General features: G+C 46.4%; 1 protein-coding gene across 1 annotated transcript; it reads left to right on the top strand.

Moving 5' to 3' along the window:
- Positions 1 to 4,676: 4,676 nt before the first annotated feature.
- Positions 4,677 to 11,365, top strand: LOC108707795 (CD276 antigen homolog). The gene is made up of 5 exons (XM_018245780.2): positions 4,677 to 4,964; positions 7,320 to 7,397; positions 8,017 to 8,433; positions 9,134 to 9,412; positions 10,877 to 11,365. The coding sequence occupies exons 2-5, from the start codon at positions 7,337 to 7,339 to the stop codon at positions 10,909 to 10,911; spliced, it is 792 nt and encodes a 263-aa protein (XP_018101269.1). The 5' UTR covers positions 4,677 to 4,964; positions 7,320 to 7,336; the 3' UTR covers positions 10,912 to 11,365.
- The last annotated feature ends 7,864 nt before the right edge of the window (positions 11,366 to 19,229 follow it).

Below are 19,229 nucleotides of genomic sequence, written 5' to 3'. Positions count from 1 at the left end.
ACTTCCCAAACCTGTTCTGTTCCTGTTTTACTGGAACAAATCTCTATTTAATGCTCAGGCCAATATTTCCCCAGGGCGGGAGAAATCTCCTTCCTGATCCTTCTTATTCATTGTCTGTGAACAGAATGTGCCGGGGGTCTCAGTGAATGTGGAGAGACCCTCGGGCCTTGGGGGAGTCTGATCTAAATTTTGAAAGGAAGAGGAAGTATAGAGAAAGGAACATCCTTTAAGGGGGTGATTCACCTTTAAGTAAACCTTTAGTATGTTATAGATTGGCCCATTCTAAGTAACTTTTTATTTCTAAGTAACAATTGGCCTTTATTTTTTTTTATAGTTTTTGAATTATTTGCCTTCTTCTTCTGACTCTTTGAAGCTTTCAAATGGGGGTCACTGACCCCATCTAAAAAACAAATGCTCTGTAAGGCTACAAATGTATTGTTATTGTTACTTTTTATTCCTCATCTTTCTATTCAGGTCTCTCCTATTCATATTCCAGTCTCTTATTCACATCAATACATGGACCAATAGGAATTCTCCAAGTCTGGGACTTCTCAGTAATCATTAAAGTCAGCAAGTTCCCTATAAAACCTGCAACAAACGAGGAGCCTTTGAAGTTGTAACTCGTCACTCGTTAGTTTGTGTTGCTGAAACTTCCCTCAGAATCTTTATTACAGGAATTAAAATCAGTTATTGCTGAAGAACCTGTTTTCTTGCGAGTCTTGTTCTATAAGAAGGTTCTGCTTAGTTAAAAATTGACAGTAATGTTGTACTGAGCAAACATGAAACCCAATCCAACCCAGAATGAAATGAAATCATCTCAACAAGGACAATTGCTCAACTAACGTCTGATCCAAACTGTCCTTATTAAAAGGCTTCTCCGGCCTCAAACCCAAGTGAAGCAGAACTGAATCGTGTGGAAACTACAAAACTGATTTAATAAACAGTAAATGGCTTATTTCTCTTTTATAGTTTTTGAATTATTTGCCTTTTTCTTCTGACTCTTTCCAGCTTTCAAATGGGGGTCACTGACCCCATATTATAAACAACTGCTCTGTAAGGCTACAAATATATCGTTATTGCTACTTTGTATTACTCATCTTTCTATTCAGACTCTCTCCTATTCATATTCCAGTCTCTTATTCAAATCAATGCATGGTTGCTAGGGGAATTTGGACCCTAGCAACCATATGGCTGAAATTACAAACTGGAGAGCTGCTGAATAAAAAAAACCCTCAAAAACCATATATAATAAGAAATGATTGTACAATTGTATATTGTCTCAGAATATCCCTCTCTACGTCCTACTAACAGTTAAGGTGAACAACCCCTTTAAGATTGATTGATTGTTTGCCATTAATAAGGCAGATTTGTGACATGTGGAGTCGGGTCCCTTTCCTACAAGAAGCTAAACAAGAACCGCACAAGTGGAAAGTGGGAGGAGGTGTCAGCAAGGAAGTGGTTAATTGTTCTGCGCTGAACCTTAGTAGCTACAAAAAAGGAAAAGGTTAATTTCTGCTCAGTATATTTCAGGAGGGAAGAGGTTAATTAATGTTGTGCTTTACCCTCAGCTCTAAAATTCTGAATCATAACCCTCAAACTGTAGATATATTTGCTCTATGTAATTCCCTTAGTTCCAACCTCTCCTCCTTCTGTGATTCTCCTGATTCCCTGGGAAATACCTACAATATAACCCAATTGTGACGGCTGCTAATTATACCCCCTCGCCCCTCTATTGCCCCTCTATTGCCCCAGCGCTGTCCTTCCCACTATCCCCTTCCCTGGAGGAATTCTCACACCCCTATCCCAGGGTAACTTCTCTCCACTTACAACTTGCCCCAAATCCCATGCCCTCACCTGTACTAAACCAGAGCTCCCCAGTCCTCACTCCAACATTTACTCATACAGTATATTCAATTCCTCTCTACCCGCTCTTACTTTCCCCTCATTATTCCAACTGGCCTGTCTCACACCCATCCTGTCTGTCTAACTGTCCCCTGTCTCTCTCGTACGCCCTGTCTCTCTTACCCCTCTGTCTCTCTCTTACCCCCCTTGTTTCTCTTCCCCTCCTGTCTCTTTCTTAAACCCTGTCTCTCTCTTATCCTTCTGTCTCTCTCTTACCCCGTCTCTCTTACTCCCCGTTTCTTTCTTCCCCTCCTGTCTCTATTACCCCCTGTCTCTCTCTTACCCCCTGACTCTCTCTTACCCTCTGTCTCTCTTACCCCCTGTCTCTCTCTTATCCCCTGACTCTCTCTTACCCCCTGTCTCTCTTACCCCCTGTCTCGCTCATACCCTCCTGTCTCTCTCATTCTCTCCTGTCTCTCTATTACCCCCCATGTCTCTCTTACCCCCTGTCTCGCTCATACCCTCCTGTCTCTCTCATTCTCTCCTGTCTCTCTATTACCCCCGTGTCTCTCCCCCCCCTGTCTCCTGCCTGTATGCCTAGTATTGTCCATGTTGGTGTTGCAGCAGGGGCCAGAGGCAGAACCTAAAATATAATATGACAGAGATAAATCTATGGACTGACAGGAGGAAATCCGCTAAGTGTCAGCAGTTTGGTCTCCCGATGACTTGCTGGTGCCAGAAATGGAATAATTCTAAATATCTTGGCAAATGCCAGAGGCGATGGTGTCAATTAACATGGACCTATGATTTAGTTTGTGCCTGTGGGGGTCTGTCTGGACCCCAAATTACCTGGGTTTTCAGGGCCCACGTTAAATCTCAGTTGACACATGATAAGTCTTGGTCAGACTTCCTTGTATAAAAGATGGGGTTTCTTTATTACAGCAGAGGAGAATCTGTTATATTTAACATTAGTCCAGGGAATAGGGGTTGCGGACACCACCGATTGACATCAACACGTGCGAACCAAGTTAATATAAAACAGTAAATAGACAGCCATTGAATTGGCTGGCACCCACGCGTTTCGTGACGACAAGGTCACTTCATCAGAAGCCTGTTTCCCCTGCCCGCTATTTTTAATACGTTCAATAAAGATGGATTTGTTTTATATTAACTTGGTTCGCACGTGTTGATGTCAATCGGTGGTGTCCGCAACCCCTATTCCCTGGATTGTTGTTTGCCGCGGCCAGAGCGGATCTAGCGGTCACACCTGACAGGCAGTTTGCTCACGTCTCCGCTTTCGGATCGCTCCCCTTCAAATATTTAACATTAGTGTGTTTGTGTCCAGTCACCATTAGTCTCCCCAAACGAAAACCCTCGGCCTGTGCTGCTGCCCATTCTGCTCTAATGCAAATTCTCCATTCACTTGGTGTCTGGGATTGAGCTGCTCCCTGGTTCTCTTCCTACATTCTAATCACAGGCTTCTCTGTTACTTCTCCCAACAAACCCTCTCCCCCTGTTCAGCTGAATGTGGGGGTTCCCCGGGGTTCTGTACTTTCTCCCTGGTCCCTTCACTCACCTCTGACATTCAGACCCAAATGGCAACAGCCTCCCAGTTATCTCCTCCTGGATCAACCAACTCCACCTCAAGCTCATGGTCTTCCCACCCAAACCTAGTCCATCTCTTCATTTCACCATTGTTTGATGTCCATTAACCCTGTTAACCCTGCCTGGGGGTCAGTCTCTCTCCTTCCCTAATCATATTAATACTACTGCCTATACCTGTCACTTTTTCCTTCACAATAAAGTCAAGATCTGCCCCTTCCTTTCCCAAAGAACAGCCAAAACACAATCCATGCCCTTATCCTTTCCCATTTAGACTATTGCAATCTCCTACTAACTGGTCTCCCTGACTCCCTCCTCTCCCCTCCAATCAATGTTCAACTCCGCTACTAGACTGGAAAGAGGGAGATATTATAGGTCACATGACTTATTCATAAAACTAGAAAGGAACTTAACACAAATTCACTCTCTTTGCAGTTAAAGCTCAGAACTGACCCATCATCACTGCCAGGCCCAGTATTATTCACATGTATTCAGGCACCTGTGCAGTTTCCCTTGAAATACAGGTTACAAATTCTAAATATAAGCTCTGGTTAATAATTCTGTTTTTTATAATTAATGATTCACAACCAATAGCAACACTAAACCCGTTACCCCTTATTCTGCAGAGAGAACTAGCTCCCCCCCATTAATAAGCAACATGGAAAAGTCTAGAGAGGAAAGACTGACAAGCTACAGGCACCAGGTTTTATCCATTTGGGTCTCAGGGGGATTTGTCAGGCCGGAAATTGCCCCACTATTAAGCACTTACCTGAGCTGGGGGGGGGGGCAGCAGTGGAAAGTAATTTGGGATAATTAAATTAAGTGGAACCAATGGAAAATACTTGGTAATAAAGTGTCCCACCCTCCCTGAAATCCATCCCTGTTCCATTCCCAATATTTCTGGGTCTTCATGACAAAACTCCTTGGCCCTGGCATTGGTATTTGTTACAATAAGGTCTAAAAGCTGTAGGAGGCACCTCTGACTTTCAAAACACAATGTTGGCTAAGAATGCTGGGAGTTGTAGTTCTTTACACCACTGGGATTGGTTAGAGACTGACAGTCCCCCTCTCTCTCCCTCATATACAACATGAGGTTCTGCAGTGTCAGAATGAGTGACAGGTCTCTCTCCTCTGTAGCTGAGCGTGTCACAATCTAATTGGCTGATTCCTGCGCACATTGGGCCCCAGGGACCCCTAGAATCAGGTACACAAGGAATAGGTGTAATTATCAGCAGATGGGCCAGTCCCTGAGGGACAGTAATCAGCTCCGAGAGAGGCAGAATCTGTTTCACTCTCACAGAACTGGGGGGCAGAACCAAGGAACGGACCTACTGAGCATCAGACCCAGAGAGAACAGACTGAACCCAAGGAACAAGCTAATTGGGGAACCCAGAGAGAGTGTCAGACCCAGAGGCAGAAAACTGTTGAGACTGTTGGATCCTGAGCAACAGACTGAGAGAGTCCCGGCCATAAGAATAGACTGACCCAGAGGGAAGGGGACACTGGAATCCAAATCTCAGGTAGAAACCTTCCCTTATTTCTACTGAATATAAAACAGTTACTATAAAGGTTAACTTTCCCTTTAAAGATACTTCACACGTCAGTCCCCACCTATTTTATTATTATTATTATTATTATGATTATTATTACTGATCTTTATTTAATTATTAGTCTATAGAGGGCTCAGCAGGGCTTAATTCCAAGTGAAGGATATAAATGGGGGATCCCTGTTTCCCACCAGTAACAATTGTGCCTAAAATAAACCCCAAAGAGGTACATAAACAGTGAGTGGCCCCAGGGGATGGACAGTGTAATAATAAACAGGACGGATGCAATAGAAGAACAAGGGGACAGGAGATAAAGGGACAGGCGTTAGAAGACATAATAAGGAACAGACAGGGATGTTTAAAAACTGATGGTTTTGCCCCAAATATGGAGACCAGTACATTCTCAATATTCCAGAAATAATGTCAAATCCATAAACTTGAGGAACTGCCAGTTTAAATGGGGTTCTGTGGGCAATGCCTGTGGTGCTTTTCTGGGGTTTCTGGATAACGGGTCCTGCACATTATAAATTAGTCTTGTCTCATAGAAAATCAATAACCTGCTTAAAAGTTCTGTTCAGAACCGATATTGTTTGTAGCTCGATACCCATGTCTAGTTACTCTCCCCGGCCTGCAAGTGCTTTTAGTTCAAGGGAAATAAGACCAGGGAAATAGAATTCTTCTCATAAACAAACTTCAAGCAAGGAAAAAAGAAAATACATTAAGTGATCAAATGTAAACATGGGTGCCAGATAATTCAATGGCTGTCTATTTACTGAAGTAGCCTGTTAGCAACATATATAAGGAACAGAAGAGATAAGATCTACCCTGATCGAGGCAGGAACCTTTACAATATATCTGAATCCAATCTTACCCCAATTACTACAGAACTCTGATTCTCTGCTCCTGGGCTGTTCTCTTTCCCATGGTCAGACAGGAACCTCCCCCTGGGTAAGTGAATCCAATCTCCCCCAGTACTTACCCAGGTACAGAGCTCTGATTCTCTGTACTTCCTGCTCCTGGGCTGTTCTCTTTCCCATGGTCAGACAGGAACCTCCCCCTGGGTAAGTGAATCTGATCTCCCCCAGTACTTACCCAGGTACAGAGCTCTGATTCTCTGTACTTCCTGCTCATGGGCTGTTCTCTTTCCCATGGTCAGACAGGAACCTCCCCCTGGGTAAGTGAATCCAATCTCCCCCAGTACTTACCCAGGTACAGAGCTCTGATTCTCTGTACTTCCTGCTCCTGGGCTGTTCTCTTTCCCATGGTCAGACAGGAACCTCCCCCTGGGTAAGTGAATCTGATCTCCCCCAGTACTTACCCAGGTACAGAGCTCTGATTCTCTGTACTTCCTGCTCATGGGCTGTTCTCTTTCCCATGGTCAGACAGGAACCTCCCCCTGGGTAAGTGAATCCAATCTCCCCCAGTACTTACCCAGGTACAGAGCTCTGATTCTCTGTACTTCCTGCTCCTGGGCTGTTCTCTTTCCCATGGTCAGACAAGAACCTCCCCCTGGGTAAGTGAATCCAATCTCCCCCAGTACTTACCCGGGTACAGAGCTCTGATTCTCTATACTTCCTGCTCCTGGGCTGTTCTCTTTCCCATGGTCAGACAGGAACCTCCCCCTGGGTAAGTGAATCCAATCTCCCCCAGTACTTACCCAGGTACAGAGCTCTGATTCTCTGTACTTCCTGCTCCTGGGCTGTTCTCTTTCCCATGGTCAGACAGGAACCTCCCCCTGGGTAAGTGAATCCAATCTCCCCCAGTACTTACCCAGGTACAGAGCTCTGATTCTCTGTACTTCCTGCTCATGGGCTGTTCTCTTTCCCATGGTCAGACAGGAACCTCCCCCTGGGTAAGTGAATCCAATCTCCCCCAGTACTTACCCAGGTACAGAGCTCTGATTCTCTGTACTTCCTGCTCCTGGGCTGTTCTCTTTCCCATGGTCAGACAGGAACCTCCCCCTGGGTAAGTGAATCCAATCTCCCCCAGTACTTACCCAGGTACAGAGCTCTGATTCTCTGTACTTCCTGCTCCTGGGCTGTTCTCTTTCCCATGGTCAGACAGGAACCTCCCCCTGGGTAAGTGAATCCAATCTCCCCCAGTACTTACCCAGGGGAGTTTTGTTTTAAAATCAAAGGTAACAATTCAGGTTGTAAGTTTCAGTCAAATCAAAGGTTACAAAATATATTAATATGGTGGGGGCAGAGGAAGTGATGTCACATGAACAAAAAGTAAAGAGAAATGATGTCACATCAGAAGGAAGTGATGTAGTAAATGCAGAGCCAATAAAACTGGGTGTTTTTGTATGAAATCATGATGTCATTACAGATAGATCCCAAGTCTCCATGGTGATGATGAAGATTGTGACTGCAGTTTGGCTGCTGGGGCTCATTCTCTACCAGGCTGGTGAGTAAGTGGATCTCAGTTGTTGTGTTTAATGGGACTTTGTTCTCATAATGGTTCAAATCTGAACAAATTGTATGTTTTGTAATGGGAGGGGGAGGAGTGACAAAACTTTAATAAGAATATGAAAACATATGAAAACACAACCTCAATTTTACATCCCCTCATTTTAAGTTTTCTCTTATTTGACATTGGTTTTTTTTGTGATCCCACCTATATATTATGCAATATTCATTTCTGGGATTTTACTTTTTGTATTGATTTTTGTAGACAATTTTATAAATGAAGAGGCAGAATGCATTTTCAACACAAGTCCTACTTTATGTGATATTTTTAGGTGTACACTATCCCTTTAAATTCACCCAAAATCTCGTAACCCATAGCAACCAATGAGCTGTGCGTATTCAAAGAGCTGACCAGTAAATGCTGCCTCCTGATTGGTTGCTATGGGTTACTAGACAAGTCGCAAACGTGATACTATTTATGACATTTCCCCCATGGATTGGTAGGAAGGTTCATGAGAACTTTATAGGAGGAAGGTCCAGTCCTGCAGGAGGAACATCATAGCACATTGTCTCCTTACGTCCACATTACATTGTGTTATTTGTGTCATTTACCCCAGAGGGTGACTACGTGTTGCCCAAGCCCAGCTACACCGAGGTGAAAGTGCCGCGCTTCCAGAATGCCACCCTCCCCTGTGAGTTCTCCTTCATCGAGGGGACGCAGGACATGAGCTTCATCTGGCTCCGAGAGGACATCATTGAGGAGATCGAGGTGGAGGATGTCTATGCCTACATCCAGCAGACGTTTGAGTTCAAGGAGCCCCAGGTGGTCTACAGCTTCCATGATAACCACGCGGCGCTGGAGGACCAGAGTTACAATTACCAGGAACGCGTCTCTGTGGATAAAGAAGAGGTCAGCGATGGGGTCCTGACCCTCTATATGCACCGGGTGGACTACCAGGATGAGGGTCTCTATACCTGCAGAGCCATCGGCCCCCACGGCAAAGGGGAGATTAAACTCAAAGTGCTCATACAAGGTGGGGACTAATCACTGCTTCTTTCATGTGACCCCAGAACATTCCTTCTCTTTATATTTGTATTTATACATATGGGAGGAGGTGCCATATTGATTCCCTTAGACAGTACAGTATGAGGGTATAGCTTATTGTGTGCCCAGAACATTCCTTCTCTGTATATTTGTATTTATACATATGGGAGGAGGAGGTGCCATATTGATTCCCTTAGACAGTACAGTATGAGGGTATAGCTTATTGTGTGCCCAGAACATTCCTTCTCTGTATATTTGTATTTATACATATGGGAGGAGGAGGTGCCATATTGATTCCCTTAGACAGTACAGTATGAGGGTATAGCTTATTGTGTGCCCAGAACATTCCTTGTCTGTATATTTGTATTTATACATATGGGAGGAGGAGGTGCCATATTGATTCCCTTAGACAGTACAGTATGAGGGTATAGCTTATTGTGTGCCCAGAACATTCCTTCTCTGTATATTTGTATTTATACATATGGGAGGAGGAGGTGCCATATTGATTCCCTTAGACAGTACGGTATGAATCTAAACCTGAATTCTGTTAAGGCCTCTCTTTACTGCAGTGCAGTAAGTGTCAATATAAAGGAAGAAATTTAGGAGTTCAAGAGAATAAACGTGCTTTAGTGCTTTTATTTTGGCCACAGATAGGCAAGTAGTGATGCTCTTCCCTTTGGATTCTACAGAGGAGGAGGAGCCGCCCGTTGTTATGGCGACAGAAGACAACGTTACGGTGGCGCGTTGTTATTCCGCAGGTTGGTACAAGGTGCCCATAGTGACTTGGTACAACCGCAGGGAGGAAGAAATAAGCGAGAACTCCACCATCACGGTACTGGAGGAGAAGGAAGATGGCAGTCACCGTATCTCCTCCACGCTGAGCAGCGTCAAAAGCAACGAGATTTACCACTGCCACATCCGAGACGCAAAGAAAGCTCGGCGAGCCCGGACGGTGCACAGAAAGCTCAGTAAGATTTGGCCTCGGGGTCCTGCGCTCATCAACTTCACTGACGACTTTTCATAGCTTTATAGTAAGGACTGTCTGCAGAGCATTACTCAACAGGCTCCTCCCCTGCAGAGCTTTGTATTAGTCACTGTCTGCACAGCCTTACTTATTAGGCTCCTCCCCTAGTTGCGCTTGATATTATTTACTGCCTGCAGAGCATTTCACATTATGACTCTTCCCTGCATAGTTTCATATTTTGTACTGTCTGTAGCTTTACTAGTGAAGCTTCTCCCCTCATAGCTTTATATTATGTCTGTACAGCCTTACTTATTAGGCTCCTCCCCTGGCAGAACTTTACATTATTTGTCACCTGGAAAGCATTACACAGTAGGGCCCTAACCCTAATTTTGTGTTGTTTGCAGAGCACTGTACATTGGTATCCTCCCCTGCAGAGCTTAATTTCACATACTGTCAGTCCTCTGCATCTATAGTACTGCAAGCAGAGTGTTACACATATGACTCCTCCCCTGCATATCCCCTGTACAATACATATTAAGCTCCACCCCTGCATATCCCCTACACAGTGAGTATGCATTATGCTCCACCCCTTAATTTCGCCTGCACAGTACACATTAAGCTCCACCCCTGCATATCCCCTATACAGAACATATTAAGCTCCTCCCATGCATATCTCCTGCACAGTACATACAAGCCTGGATTTGTGGCAAGAAACACTGGGGGCCCGCTGCTCCCCAGCGCTCCAGCACATGCACATGCTTGCTGGGGAGATGTGTGTGAAGGTGGGCAGGCGCTAGGACCATGCAGCCTAGGGGGAAAGCCAGGCCAGACTACATATTAAGCCCCTCCCCTGCATATTCCCTGCACAGTACATATTAAGCCCCTCCCCATAAAATTATGTCAGGGATTCCCATTAGGGATGCACCAAATCCACTATTTTGCATTCGTCCGAACCCCCGAATCCTTCGTGAAAGATTTGGCCGAATACCAAACCGAATCCTAATTTGCATATGCAAATTAGGGGTGGGAAGGGAAAAAATGTTTTACTTCCTTGTTTTGTGACAAAAAGTCATGTGATTTCTGTCCCGCCCCTAATTTGCATATGTATTAGGATTCGGATTGGGTTTGGCCGGGCAGAAGGATTCGGCCGAATCCAAATCCTGCTGAAAAAGGCAGAATCCTGGCCGAATCCCAAACCGAATCCTGGATTCTGTGCATCCCTAATTCCCATGGCTTTAAATAAGATGTATCCTTGTATTTCCTATAGGTTCCAAAAATTTCTAAAATAATTCTGCTCTTCTTCTCTCACTTCTTCCCTATTAATAATTAATTAACATAATTACTGATTAGAAGTCCTGCATGTTGGAGCTGCCATACTGTATTATATATGAATTGCAGGTCCTGCTGTGGGTCTCTGTAGATTTCCACCAATCACCAACTGACATGTCACTTCTCTGTTTTCTTCCAGAAAAAGGGGCGATGAGAGAATACGGAGAATTCTGAGATCCCAATGGGAATTCTGAGATCCTGGAGCTCAAAGGACAGAAATAATAAGGTCTCAGACCAAATCATAGCCGACCCCTGTGTTACTGTATCTCCCATCCTTCACATAGACCACTTACCTACCCATCAGCACCCTGGCAGAGAATGAGTTAATGTAAGGAAACATTGGTACTATCCGGGTTACATATAAGGGGTACGACCCCATCACTTTCAGTTTTTCCCAAACAATGACACTATGTTTTGGTGGCTCTTCCCCTTCATCAGGTGACACCTGTACCCCTTATAAGTGATCCAATCAGTGTCGCTGTTTCCTTCTTATGTCTCCTGTGCAGTTGGTCATATTCCTATGAATGGCCGAGCACGGAATCATGAAATTGGAGTGCGCTATATATATAGTGAATAAAGTAGCCCCTATTGTAAAATATAAGGATATTACAAGTTACCAAGGAGTTTCATGACCATATAAAAGTACGAGGCCATACCTCCCAACATTTTGGAAGTAAAAAGAGGGACAAAAAAAAATTTCCCGCACGTAGCGCAGCAATTTTTTGACCACACCCCTTTCTGTGGCCACACCCCCTAATTACCATGTTTGTTTTACAAAATTTGGCAGGTTATGAAATTTTGAAAATATTTCTCCTCATCTAAACTGTGTTTTTGTGTCTCAAAATTGTTACAAAGTATCTTATTTGCACCTGTTAGCTGTTCTGGGCTCTCTGCTAAAAGCCAATTAAGTGAGAAACTTTGTTTCTTTTTCTGGCTGTTCAGTGCAGAGAAAAGAGGGACTTTCCAGTACAAATGAGGGACTGTGGGTTGAGCTGTCAAAAGAGGGACTGTCCCTCCAAAAAAGGGACAGTTGGGAGGTATGTGAGGCTGAAGGCTGAGTGTTTTTATACAGGTCATGGAACTCCGAGGTAACTTCTAATATCCTTATATTTTACAACTGGGGGTACTTTATTTATTATAATACACAAATTTCAGTGAGTCATGTGACAGAAATGACATCAGAACTCACTGTTTATAACTGATGACATCAGAACTCACCGTTTATAAGGATATAATTTACAAGATATTCATGGCTCTTGTGTATTATATATATATATATACTGTGTAGCTGGTGCACACGGCAAATAGTCCAATGCCTGTGTGCTGGTTTACAACAATAACATAGTCCGCTCAAAAAAAAACGCATCAATATATATATATAGACACACACATACACAATGAGCTAGAGATTCCCTAATTCCCATCATTAAAGATGTTAAATGGAAATTAGTGTCAGCGCAAGTAAAAACAATATGTGTTATCTCTTAATTTGTCTTTAACTTACAGTAAAATATTGTGGAAAGAAGATTCCTTTTCTGTATATTTATATGTGGATATATGGAAAGGCTTGAATAAAAAGTAACAATACATTTGTAGCCTTACAGAGCATTTGTTTTTAGATGGGGTCAGTGACCTCTATTTGAAAGCTGGAAAGATTCAAAAGAAAAAGGCAAATAATTCAAAAACTATAAAGGTGAAAAAATGAAGGCCAGTAGAAAAGTTGCTTAGAATTGGCCATTCTATGACATACTAAAAGTTATCTTAAAGGCAAACCTCCCCTTCAATTGCAATCTGGTTGCTAGGACCTATAACCTTGGCAACCCAACAGCAGAATGACATTGGGGCAGATTGCCTGCATTATATACCTTTAATGTTGTCCAAAGGCTGAGTTTATAAAACTGTTTCCTGAGACATCCCCCAATCTTCCCCCCCCCCCCATCAAAAATAGCTTTTGTCTCCTCCTTGGACCTGGGGACCTTGGTTGTACAAGAGAAATGAAAGTGCAAGCAGAGCGGTAAGAATGACACATGGGGAGTAACACATGATTTCCAGTCAGTCTGTGGCACTAGGCTGGGGTGACCGTTATTTCCTTCCTCCCCGCTGTGGTTAGCAGATCACATAGTCAGGCACAGGCACAGATACCTCAATGACAGCGGATTCCTAGAACATCCACCAACACTGATACATAGTAACAAAACCAATATGAACCCTGCCCACACTGCTCACTGGTACTGAGGGCAAATAGGTGCTCTTAAGGCACATCAGTCATTCGGGTTGTACAGAGACAGAACATTTGTAATATTCATATTCTGGTTTAATGGCCTAATCCTTAACTCCTAATAGAGAATATTCCCACATCCATATAATGAACTTCCCATGTTTCATTTCCTCTCTGTTTCCTGTTTGTATCTTCTGCTTCCTCTTCCTTTTGCCTTTTGCTTCCCTCCATCCCTGTGTCAGTATATATATATATATATATATACACACATACATACACAGACACAGGGATATATATACAATATATACGGGGGGCTTAGAGAGGCGAAGGCACGGAGTTCCCCCAGTGTTTGACATTCCTGCCCCTAAGGAAACAGTAGTGAGTAATTGTGCAGTTTGTTACTAGTGAATTCTCTCACATTGGTGGTGCAGAAGGAAACTCAGTGTTGCTGAATTTGGTTGGGTCAGAAAGTAACAGCCGGACACAGTTGCCTCTAAGTAACCACTGAACCACTTTTATTATTTGCTGGGGGAAACCTCAAACCCCAAACCTCTCAAGTGTCCAATTACCTCATTACTCTACCTAATCCTAGGGAAAGAGAACAGCCCAGGAGCAGGAGGTACAGAGAATCAGAGCTCTGTACCTGGGTAAGTACTGGGGGAGATTGGATTCACTTACCCAGGGGGAGGTTCCTGTCTGACCATGGGAAAGAGAACAGCCCAGGAGCAGGAAGTACAGAGAATCAGAGCTCTGTACCTGGGTAAGTACTGGGGGAGATTGGATTCACTTACCCAGGGGGAGGTTCCTGTCTGACCATGGGAAAGAGAACAGCCCAGGAGCAGGAAGTACAGAGAATCAGAGCTCTGTACCTGGGTAAGTACTGGGGGAGATTGGATTCACTTACCCAGGGGGAGGTTCCTGTCTGACCATGGGAAAGAGAACAGCCCAGGAGCAGGAAGTACAGAGAATCAGAGCTCTGTACCTGGGTAAGTACTGGGGGAGATTCACTTACCCAGGGGGAGGTTCCTGTCTGACCATGGGAAAGAGAACAGCCCAGGAGCAGGAAGTACAGAGAATCAGAGCTCTGTACCTGGGTAAGTACTGGGGGAGATTGGATTCACTTACCCAGGGGGAGGTTCCTGTCTGACCATGGGAAAGAGAACAGCCCAGGAGCAGGAAGTACAGAGAATCAGAGCTCTGTACCTGGGTAAGTACTGGGGGAGATTCACTTACCCAGGGGGAGGTTCCTGTCTGACCATGGGAAAGAGAACAGCCCAGGAGCAGGAAGTACAGAGAATCAGAGCTCTGTACCTGGGTAAGTACTGGGGGAGATTGGATTCACTTACCCAGGGGGAGGTTCCTGTCTGACCATGGGAAAGAGAACAGCCCAGGAGCAGGAAGTACAGAGAATCAGAGCTCTGTACCTGGGTAAGTACTGGGGGAGATTGGATTCACTTACCCAGGGGGAGGTTCCTGTCTGACCATGGGAAAGAGAACAGCCCAGGAGCAGGAAGTACAGAGAATCAGAGCTCTGTACCTGGGTAAGTACTGGGGGAGATTGGATTCACTTACCCAGGGGGAGGTTCCTGTCTGACCATGGGAAAGAGAACAGCCCAGGAGCAGGAAGTACAGAGAATCAGAGCTCTGTACCCGGGTAAGTACTGGGGGAGATTGGATTCACTTACCCAGGGGGAGGTTCTTGTCTGACCATGGGAAAGAGAACAGCCCAGGAGCAGGAAGTACAGAGAATCAGAGCTCTGTACCTGGGTAAGTACTGGGGGAGATTGGATTCACTTACCCAGGGGAGGTTCCTGTCTGACCATGGGAAAGAGAACAGCCCCAGAGCAGGAAGTACAGAGAATCAGAGTTCTGTACCTGGGTAAGTACTGGGGGAGATTGGATTCACTTACCCAGGGGGAGGTTCCTGTCTGACCATGGGAAAGAGAACAGCCCAGGAGCAGGAAGTACAGAGAATCAGAGTTCTGTACCTGGGTAAGTACTGGGGGAGATTGGATTCACTTACCCAGGGGGAGGTTCCTGTCTGACCATGGGAAAGAGAACAGCCCAGGAGCAGGAAGTACAGAGAATCAGAGTCTGTACCTGGGTAAGTACTGGGGGAGATTGGATTCACTTACCCAGGGGAGGTTCTGTCTGACCATGGGAAAGAGAACAGCCCAGGAGCAGGAAGTACAGAGAATCAGAGCTCTGTACCTGGGTAAGTACTGGGGGAGATTGGATTCACTTACCCAGGGGGAGGTTCCTGTCTGACCATGGGAAAGAGAACAGCCCAGGAGCAGGAAGTACAGAGAATCAGAGCTCTGTACCCGGGTAAGTACTGGGGGAGATTGGATTCACTTACCCAGGGGGAGGTTCTTGTCTGACCATGGGAAAGAGAACAGCCCAGGAGCAGGAAGTACAGAGAATCAGAGCTCTGTACCTGGGTAAGTACTGGGGGAGATTGGATTCACTTACCCAGGGGAGGTTCCTGTCTGACCATGGGAAAGAGAACAGCCCCAGAGCAGGAAGTACAGAGAATCAGAGCTCTGTACGCTGGGTAAGTACTGGGGGAGATTGGATTCACTTACCCAGGGGGAGGTTCCTGTCTGACCATGGGAAAGAGAACAGCCCAGGAGCAGGAAGTACAGAGAATCAGAGCTCTGTACCCGGGTAAGTACTGGGGAGATTGGATTCACTTACCCAGGGGGAGGTTCCTTGTCTGACCATGGAAAGAGAACAGCCCAGGAGCAGGAAGTACAGAGAATCAGAGCTCTGTACCTGGGTAAGTACTGGGGAGATTGGATTCACTTACCCAGGGAGAGGTTCCTGTCTGACCATGGGAAAGAGAACAGCCCAGGAGCAGGAAGTACAGAGAATCAGAGCTCTGTACCTGGGTAAGTACTGGGGGAGATTGGATTCACTTACCCAGGGGGAGGTTCCTGTCTGACCATGGGAAAGAGAACAGCCCAGGAGCAGGAAGTACAGAGAATCAGAGCTCTGTACCTGGGTAAGTACTGGGGGAGATTGGATTCACTTACCCAGGGGGAGGTTCCTGTCTGACCATGGAAAGAGAACAGCCCAGGAGCAGGAAGTACAGAGAATCAGAGCTCTGTACCTGGGTAAGTACTGGGGGAGATTGGATTCACTTACCCAGGGGGAGGTTCCTGTCTGACCATGGGAAAGAGAACAGCCCAGGAGCAGGAAGTACAGAGAATCAGAGCTCTGTACCTGGGTAAGTACTGGGGGAGATTGGATTCACTTACCCAGGGGGAGGTTCCTGTCTGACCATGGGAAAGAGAACAGCCCAGGAGCAGGAAGTACAGAGAATCAGAGCTCTGTACCTGGGTAAGTACTGGGGGAGATTGGATTCACTTACCCAGGGGGAGGTTCCTGTCTGACCATGGGGAAAGAGAACAGCCCAGGAGCAGGAAGTACAGAGAATCAGAGCTCTGTACCCTGGGTAAGTACTGGGGAGATTGGATTCACTTACCCAGGGGGAGGTTCCTGTCTGACCATGGGAAAGAGAACAGCCCAGGAGCAGGAAGTACAGAGAATCAGAGCTCTGTACCCGGGTAAGTACTGGGGGAGATTGGATTCACTTACCCAGGGGGAGGTTCTTGTCTGACCATGGGAAAGAGAACAGCCCAGGAGCAGGAAGTACAGAGAATCAGAGCTCTGTACCTGGGTAAGTACTGGGGGAGATTGGATTCACTTACCCAGGGGAGGTTCCTGTCTGACCATGGGAAAGAGAACAGCCCAGGAGCAGGAAGTACAGAGAATCAGAGCTCTGTACCTGGGTAAGTACTGGGGAGATTGGATTCACTTACCCAGGGGGAGGTTCCTGTCTGACCATGGGAAAGAGAACAGCCCAGGAGCAGGAAGTACAGAGAATCAGAGCTCTGTACCTGGGTAAGTACTGGGGGAGATTGGATTCACTTACCCAGGGGAGGTTCCTGTCTGACCATGGGAAAGAGAACAGCCCAGGAGCAGGAAGTACAGAGAATCAGAGCTCTGTACCTGGGTAAGTACTGGGGGAGATTGGATTCACTTACCCAGGGGGAGGTTCCTGTCTGACCATGGGAAAGAGAACAGCCCAGGAGCAGGAAGTACAGAGAATCAGAGCTCTGTACCTGGGTAAGTACTGGGGGAGATTGGATTCACTTACCCAGGGGAGGTTCCTGTCTGACCATGGGAAAGAGAACAGCCCCAGAGCAGGAAGTACAGAGAATCAGAGCTCTGTACCTGGGTAAGTACTGGGGGAGATTGGATTCACTTACCCAGGGGGAGGTTCCTGTCTGACCATGGGAAAGAGAACAGCCCAGGAGCAGGAAGTACAGAGAATCAGAGCTCTGTACCTGGGTAAGTACTGGGGGAGATTGGATTCACTTACCCAGGGGGAGGTTCCTTGTCTGACCATGGGAAAGAGAACAGCCCAGGAGCAGGAAGTACAGAGAATCAGAGCTCTGTACCTGGGTAAGTACTGGGGGAGATTGGATTCACTTACCCAGGGGGAGGTTCCTGTCTGACCATGGGAAAGAGAACAGCCCAGGAGCAGGAAGTACAGAGAATCAGAGCTCTGTACCTGGGTAAGTACTGGGGGAGATTGGATTCACTTACCCAGGGGGAGGTTCCTGTCTGACCATGGGAAAGAGAACAGCCCAGGAGCAGGAAGTACAGAGAATCAGAGCTCTGTACCTGGGTAAGTACTGGGGGAGATTGGATTCACTTACCCAGGGGAGGTTCCTGTCTGACCATGGGAAAGAGAACAGCCCAGGAGCAGGAAGTACAGAGAATCAGAGCTCTGTACCTGGGTAAGTACTGGGGGAGATTGGATTCACTTACCCAGGGGGAGGTTCCTGTCTGACCATGGGAAGAGAACAGCCCAGGAGCAGGAAGTACAGAGAATCAGAGCTCTGTACCTGGGTAAGTACTGGGGGAGATTGGATTCACTTACCCAGGGGGAGGTTCCTGTCTGACCATGGGAAAGAGAACAGCCCAGGAGCAGGAAGTACAGAGAATCAGAGCTCTGTACCTGGGTAAGTACTGGGGGAGATTGGATTCACTTACCCAGGGGAGGTTCCTGTCTGACCATGGGAAAGAGAACAGCCCAGAGCAGGAAGTACAGAGAATCAGAGCTCTGTACCTGGGTAAGTACTGGGGGAGATTGGATTCACTTACCCAGGGGGAGGTTCCTGTCTGACCATGGGAAGAGAACAGCCCAGGAGCAGGAAGTACAGAGAATCAGAGCTCTGTACCTGGGTAAGTACTGGGGGAGATTGGATTCACTTACCCAGGGGGAGGTTCCTGTCTGACCATGGGAAAGAGAACAGCCCAGGAGCAGGAAGTACAGAGAATCAGAGCTCTGTACCTGGGTAAGTACTGGGGGAGATTGGATTCACTTACCCAGGGGGAGGTTCCTGTCTGACCATGGGAAAGAGAACAGCCCAGGAGCAGGAAGTACAGAGAATCAGAGCTCTGTACCTGGGTAAGTACTGGGGGAGATTGGATTCACTTACCCAGGGGGAGGTTCCTGTCTGACCATGGGAAAGAGAACAGCCCAGGAGCAGGAAGTATAGAGAATCAGAGTTCTGTACCTGGGTAAGTACTGGGGGAGATTGGATTCACTTACCCAGGGGGAGGTTCCTGACTGACCATGGGAAAGAGAACAGCCCAGGACAGGAAGTACAGAGAATCAGAGTTCTGTACCTGGGTAAGTACTGGGGGAGATTGGATTCACTTACCCAGGGGGAGGTTCTTGTCTGACCATGGGAAAGAGAACAGCCAGGAGCAGGAAGTACAGAGAATCAGAGCTCTGTACCTGGGTAAGTACTGGGGGAGATTGGATTCACTTACCCAGGGGGAGGTTCCTGTCTGACCATGGGAAAGAGAACAGCCCAGGAGCAGGAAGTACAGAGAATCAGAGCTCTGTACCTGGGTAAGTACTGGGGGAGATTGGATTCACTTACCCAGGGGGAGGTTCCTGTCTGACCATGGGAAAGAGAACAGCCCAGGAGCAGGAAGTACAGAGAATCACAGTTCTGTACCTGGGTAAGTACTGGGGGAGATTGGATATACTTACCCAGGGGGAGGTTCTTGTCTGACCATGGGAAAGAGAACAGCCCAGGAGCAGGAAGTACAGAGAATCAGAGCTCTGTACCTGGGTAAGTACTGGGGGAGATTGGATTCACTTTCCCAGGGGGAGGTTCCTGTCTGACCATGGGAAAGAGAACAGCCCAGGAGCAGGAAGTACAGAGAATCAGAGCTCTGTACCTGGGTA

Source organism: Xenopus laevis, chromosome 2L, assembly GCF_017654675.1.
Source record: "Xenopus laevis strain J_2021 chromosome 2L, Xenopus_laevis_v10.1, whole genome shotgun sequence".
Classification (NCBI taxonomy): Eukaryota; Metazoa; Chordata; class Amphibia; order Anura; family Pipidae; genus Xenopus; species Xenopus laevis.
Note: the sequence above shows the minus strand (reverse complement) of the source record. Positions and strands in the feature narration are given on the sequence as shown.

Excerpts from the sequence above, each read along its gene's own strand:
- LOC108707795 (XM_018245780.2), top strand. The coding sequence starts at position 7,337 with ATGGTGATGATGAAGATTGTGACTGCAGTTTGGCTGCTGGGGCTCATT. Across the intron at positions 7,398-8,016 it reads GCTCATTCTCTACCAGGCTG|AGGGTGACTACGTGTTGCCC; the intron begins GTGAGTAAGTGG and ends CATTTACCCCAG. Across the intron at positions 8,434-9,133 it reads ACTCAAAGTGCTCATACAAG|AGGAGGAGGAGCCGCCCGTT; the intron begins GTGGGGACTAAT and ends TGGATTCTACAG.